At 28.8% G+C, this 6838-nt stretch overlaps 1 protein-coding gene across 1 annotated transcript; it reads left to right on the top strand.

Annotated features, from left to right (window-relative positions):
• Window positions 1–1148: 1148 nt before the first annotated feature.
• Window positions 1149–6367, top strand: LOC111877391 (purple acid phosphatase 3). The gene is made up of 7 exons (XM_023873922.3): window positions 1149–1618; window positions 1695–1851; window positions 3725–3832; window positions 3927–4054; window positions 4145–4273; window positions 5852–5919; window positions 6054–6367. Exons 1-7 carry the CDS (start codon window positions 1418–1420, stop codon window positions 6268–6270), a joined length of 1008 nt encoding a protein of 335 aa, XP_023729690.1. The 5' UTR covers window positions 1149–1417; the 3' UTR covers window positions 6271–6367.
• Window positions 6368–6838: the final 471 nt, after the last annotated feature.

The following is a 6838-nucleotide window of genomic DNA, read 5'->3' as shown; positions in this document are numbered from 1 at the left end:
GAGAATGGTGCAAGAAATATGAGAGCCTAGAGCCTCTTATTTATATTAATTGAATTTTCAAAACCACCCTTTATAGTTACTTAAACGACTAAACACCCCTTTATACTACTATTTTAAATAGATTTAATGATATTTGTACTAAACTAATGTCGAAAGTACTCAACACTAGTCTTATAACGACCGCATCGTTGATACGTTTCTAATGATATAGACAAATATGTGTGTGTGTGTGTGTGTGTGTGTGTGTATATATATATATATATATATATATATATATATATATATATATATATATATGATTTATACTTTATTTTAATATGTAAATATGATATTATAAATTATAAATCGTTCATACGAACTCCGTTTTTTACGATCTTTATATCCACACGTAGCTATCAACGAGATTTACAACTTTTGTTTAGACTCTGTCAGCTAATTTTGACTTTATTTTTCGTCCATATTTTTATAAAATTAAATGATTTTTGCTAAAATCATATCTCTCTCATACAGACTCCGTTTTTGGCATTCCTTTTCTCAAAATTCTAATTGTAAAGAGTTCTACAATTTTCTTTTTGTTGGTTTTAGCTAATAGTCAACCATTCTCTTCGTAACTTTTTGCGTCATATAATCGTTGTGCGCGGCTGACTTTTATATTTTATAAAAATCATATATAGTTCATATTGAGTCGGATTTCTACAAAATTTATATTTTTGGGATCAGAAAGACGTGTACTTTGTGTGTGTATATATATATATATATATATATATATATATATATATATATATATATATATATATATATATATATATATATGCTTTGACGCACTTATTTTTACGATTTACGGACGATTCGACCAATTTTTTCCTATTTTATTATATTATAATAGTCATGAAACACATAATATTCATATAATTTTTTTTTTATTATGTGAAATAGGTTAAAATTATTGACCGTAACTATTAGTTTGGTTAAGATTATTTATTATAAATAATCTTCTATCAAAAAATCATTTTTAAGGTTTATTGTCTTTAAATTAACTAGTCCAAATCTGTGGGTGTTAGATTATGTTTTTTTGCAGGGCTTCAAAATGTCATTATTGTTGGTTCTAGATTCATTGGTTAGAGATTGTCGTCAGGTATTCTGTTAAATAACCGAAAAAATGAAATTTTATTGCTTGTTTTATTAGATACATTTGAGTAATTTGAATGCCCGGATCGATATTATTATATTCATTTGGTTTATGATTTTAATACCATCAACATGCTCAATTTCCTTAAAACATGGCACACCTAATATTTGAATGGATCATAGCATCCGAATAATGGCCATTAATTCATGTTGTATCCATAAACCATATAAACAAACTAAATTTCTGACAAGATTTTCTGAAAAGCTGCATCCGAATTAGCTAGCAGCCATGGTCAAGCATTTAAGCAAGAAGACATTGTTGATAACATCCCTAGTGTTGAATATCAGTCTGTGCATGTTTCTGGTTCCGGTTTCAGCTAGGCTTCAAAGGTTACATCACCAATTAAACACCAATGGTTCACTCAACTTTTTGGTCATTGGTGATTGGGGCCGGAAAGGGTGGTACAATCAATCTCAAGTTGCTGTTCAGGTTTCGATTTTCCTCCACCTTGGCCGTCTGTAGTTGTTACTTTTGTGGGTTTAATTATTTGGTGAGGTCGTTGCAGATGGGAATCATTGCAGACAGACTAGATATAGATTTTGTAGTTTCCACCGGAGATAATTTTTACGATGATGGATTAACCGGCGTAGATGATCCAGCCTTCGACGAGTCATTCAAATACATATATGCTGCTCCTAGCCTTCAAAAACAATGGTATACTGGTATGTATATACATAGGTCACCATATTTTTTAGAAAATTTAATGATTTATTACCGCAACAAAGTTACATGTTTTTATCAATTTCTGGAATAACATGAATTTCTTTCTAATTTAGGGGGTCATGTTTAATTAGCTTCTTACAATAAAGTGATTATCTTGCTAATTTATGCATGCATAGGTTAGGTTGGTAAAACACCATGTTTTCAAAACCGTACCGTACCAGACCGGCCGGTTCAATCAGGAACCGGTCCTGAAACTGGTTCTTAGGGACCGAAAAACCGCCTGTCATGTCAGCCGGTAAAAGCCTGTTCGGTTGAACCGGTAAAACCGGAAATTTAAAAAAATATTTAGTTTTTTGGTTTTTGTATTTTTTATATAATTAAAATTAGTAATAATATAATTATGAAATCATCCGATTTTTTCGGTTGTTAGAACCGATTCAACCGGTTGTACCAATTGAACCATCGAACCCATAAGACAATCGGTTTAGCCTTTATTCCAGTTTTTAAAACCTTGGTGCAAAACAAGATTTTGAAAACTGGATAGTACCCCAAACCGTTAACTTTACTGATTCAATTGTTTAACACGATCTATGGAATAGGTCTCACCAGATTATTTAATTCATCTATACTCATAAAAAGCTCTTGATTTCTTTGAGAACCAAATAGGAGAAAAGACAATGACGTGAGGTATATTTGCAACGTGAAAGACCATACTGTTTATCCCACATCGGGTCGTGCATAACATATTTTGTAGTAGTTAATGTTTGGATCAAATTTTAAATCCATTCCCCGTATTATTAAAATTTTGATGTTTGGATCCGTTTTTCTGCGGTTAATCTTTAATGGTAGATTTTAGTACTTTGTGATGGTTTTTCTGTATAAACCACATGTGGTTTATAAAAAAAAACAAAAAAAAGTTAGTTGTAACAACGTCTCTAATGGTTACATAAGTATTAGTGAGGACATGAGCATTAGCGGCCACGGATGTATTAGCGGCGATATATTAATGGCGATATTTGGAGCACATTAGAGACATTAGAGACATGGCAATAGCTGCAACTCTTTAACGGCGACATGTTGTTATTACCAATGATTTTTAGGTCTATTAGCAGTGACAGTCGTCACCGTTATTGCTTATTATTCTTGTAATGCTATATAAGAAAATCAAATTAAAAAAAGTTATCCAATAGGAAATGAAGCAAGATCTACATGTTAAAATATTTTCTGTTCTCCCTCCATCTTGGGACCTTTATCGAAATTTCATAAACTCATAAAAATTTATTTATTTATTTATTTTATTATTTGTAATGAATTGGACCAATTTATTTTGATTAAGTAGCTTTTCATCTTTCATTTCTATCCAAACTTGAGTTGTTAATAGTTCCTAGTCCAACTAGAAAACTCGTAAAAGAAATTTTATATATATATATATATATATATATATATATATATATATATATATATATATATATATATATATATATATATATATATATATAATAACATTAGATTAAAAAATAAAATAAAATTAATATAGATTATAATATGATATAACTTCACGTATTTATTTAAATCAACTATTATAACTTTATATAACTAAAAAAATATATGTTAAGTAATAATTTTTTTTAAAATAATTCATTAATAATTTTGATTTTTAATATAAAAGTTTAATTAATTTTATAACCGTGGTTTTCACGAGTTATAAACTAGTATATATATAAAATAAGCTAAAACATGGATGCATAAATTGGCAAGGAACACATTTCATTGTATATTTTGATCAACACATATAAGTTTATTGCATAAATATTTGATCTGAATGTATCTCTTGTACGAGATCAAATACACTAAGTTATAAGTTTTTTGCAGTTTTGGGGAATCATGATTACCGTGGGGATGTAGAGGCACAATTGGACCCAATGCTTAGAAAAAGAGACAGCAGATGGCGTTGTTTAAGATCTTTCATCGTACACACAGGTCTTAATTTACTTTAACCCTTTGAATTTTCAACTACTTATCATTTTAATATCCAGTTTCAAAATTTTGTTAAAATTATAAGTTGGTTGTGTAGATATTGCCGAATTGTTTTTCGTGGACACGACTCCTTTTGTTGATATGTACTTTAATGACCCTAAAGATCATAAGTATGATTGGAGAGGCATACGTCCTCGAGAGGTTTACCTTACCAATCTATTAAAGGTAAAACTACTTCTTCACACATCAAAAGTGTTCTATTTAGAGTGGTATTTTTTATGGAAAAATAATGTATGATTTTCTTCAAAATTGAAGGATTTGAGATCGGCATTAAGCAAGTCGAAGGCTAAGTGGAAGATCGTGGTTGGACATCATGGTATTCGGACCACAGGTCATCATTGTGATACTCCCGAGCTTGTGACACATCTCCTACCACTTCTAGAGGTATAATCTATCTTAAGAAATTAAAATTTTTTTTCTACTTATCTTTTCATTTATATGAAACCATGAAACCATGGCAAGTGTTTTAAACTATTATTAATTTTATAAAAATATAACACTTGTTACATATTTATAAATAGAAAGAAAACATAGGTGAGTGTTTAATTTTTCACCTCTCTTTTTATTTATATTTATAAATAAACCTTAAATTCATCATTAGCTAGCTTTCATTGGCCAAAAATCCTAAAAACTAACTGGCATGGCCATACATGAAAAATTCTTATGCCACAAACATTAGAAATACATTAAGGTTGAACGGTTAACTCAAAAGAAAATTACATTTAATTTATTACCACTTTATTTTTTTAAGTTAATTTAAAATATTATAATTTAATAAAGAAACAAAACTAATACAAATTACATAACTAAAACTAGAAACATAACTAATACATAAAACAATTAAAAACAAGTTATAAAATGAGAAATGATCATTAATCTTTTTATTTTTATTTTTAATTGTAAATCTTTCGTATAATAAAAGTTAGTATGGTATGTACTTGTGGTTAGAGTATTATGGTTTTTGATAAATAAATATATATAATTTATAAAAGTTAGCAACAATTCAAACAAATGTAAAAGATGAATTTTGAATATAAAAAGGAGATAATGTTGTAAATTGGTTTCAAAATTTAGATTTTAAATATAAAAAGAAAGATGAAGTGCCAGAGTTATAATTTAGTTTTAAATTTTGAATATGAACGAAGATAAATGACTAATATTGTATATTTGTTTCAAATCGATTCAAGTCATTATGTGGCAAATCCATACATACTCTAACCTTCACCATACAATATATCTCACCCAATGTGTGGTGTTGCAACATATGTGGTGCCCCATGATACTAATCGGATTATGATGTGATAAGACCTACCTATCTAAGTTGTTTAATTATAAATTTATAACCTTTTCTCTATAGCCCCATTTATGATAATTTACTTTTTTAGTTTAATCAAATTTTAGGGTTTTCTAAAACGATAAATTTGTTAAAATTCAGAAATCTCTTAATAATAATTTTCTTCAATAATATTTTGCTGTGACTTTAAGAAAAATAAGGCAAAAGATATTTGTTAAATTTACAAATCCGTACAAGTCTATAAAATTTATCATAGTTTAGTTGCTTAGCATATTTGTCTCTTACTATTTATATGTAATGTAAGCCTTCTTATCGGATGTGTGTTCTTTGTTTTTTTTTGTTAGATTTTTAACTTCAATTCAGTTGTTGATTATTTGACGATCTTTCTTTTTGTTTTTGTACCACATCCAAGACATGTGTGGATCCACCAGGTTTATATTGCCAACATAAATTTGGATTGCCAAACGCAAAATTCGCTAAATTAATAGATGTCAATTCTTTAATGTCTTTTTTAATCATATAAGCAACACCTTTTGTGAGCCATACTAACCAAATATGCATCTGGCTTATATATGACTTTTTCGCCAATATACATTATTCATTTTGTTATGCTGTAATGCTGTATAATCGCATCCGCTTCTTCTTACTTGATTTTTTTTTATCGGCAGGAATATGAGGTTGATTTTTATATGAACGGTCATGATCATTGCCTAGAACACATGTCCTGTCAAGATAGGTACGTACATATGTAAGTTTTGAATTGTTTCATTGAATATTATTTATCATGTTAAGACATGACAATGATGACAAATCATGTCATTAAGAGATTTTATGAAAGCCAATTGTGTAATTCAACACAAAATATTACAGTAAAATACGATTCTTAACGAGTGGGGCTGGATCAAAGGCCTGGCTGGAGGCGAACAAGCCATATGACAAATGCGGTGTTAAGTTCTTCCACCATGGACAAGGATTCATGTCGATGAAGTTAACAAAAAAAAGTGCTAGATTCGTGTTTTATGATGTTTTTGGTAAAGCTTTGCATCGATGGAAGACCTCCTTGAAAAAGCTCCATACTTCGATTTAATTTTTCAAACTACATTGTGGCCAAACTAAAATGGGAAATGTTATGACATACGTATTAACACTGATATAAAAATAACATATGGTCACATTTTTGTCGACACAGTCATGCCCCACTTTTGATTATTTTAGTGGCTAAAGCTTACTAATAAATTTCTAGCATAGTTTTAGCTACATTTTTATTGATTCACATGACCATTGTATAGTATTTCGAAACCTTACGCCACGATTAGAATAAAAAATTTGATATTTATTAGCCACAGTAAAAAAGTGTGGCTAAATATAACCATCTGCCATGATATTGGTTTGATTAATGGATTATTTTTGTGATTGTTTTTATATAAGACGATTTGACTTTGAGAAGTCAAAACTAAATGGTTTTTCATTCCATTACTTTATAACTAGATAGTTATATGTCCAAGTATATATTACACACATCAAATGATCAAACATATGTACACAAGTTATAAATTTATGGATGGATTATGAGTAGTTTTTTCTTTGTTATCTATTATTATTATTTCTTTGAAACAATAATTCTAATAAGGTTGTAAAATATTATTTTCATAAAA

This window comes from Lactuca sativa, chromosome 1 (genome assembly GCF_002870075.4).
Source record: "Lactuca sativa cultivar Salinas chromosome 1, Lsat_Salinas_v11, whole genome shotgun sequence".
NCBI classification, from domain to species: domain Eukaryota; kingdom Viridiplantae; phylum Streptophyta; class Magnoliopsida; order Asterales; family Asteraceae; genus Lactuca; species Lactuca sativa.
The sequence above is the reverse complement of the archived record's forward strand: the minus strand, read 5'-3'. Positions and strand labels throughout refer to the sequence as shown.

Excerpts from the sequence above, each read along its gene's own strand:
- LOC111877391 (XM_023873922.3), top strand. The coding sequence starts at position 1,418 with ATGGTCAAGCATTTAAGCAAGAAGACATTGTTGATAACATCCCTAGTG. Across the intron at positions 1,619-1,694 it reads AATCTCAAGTTGCTGTTCAG|ATGGGAATCATTGCAGACAG; the intron begins GTTTCGATTTTC and ends AGGTCGTTGCAG. Across the intron at positions 1,852-3,724 it reads TCAAAAACAATGGTATACTG|TTTTGGGGAATCATGATTAC; the intron begins GTATGTATATAC and ends AGTTTTTTGCAG.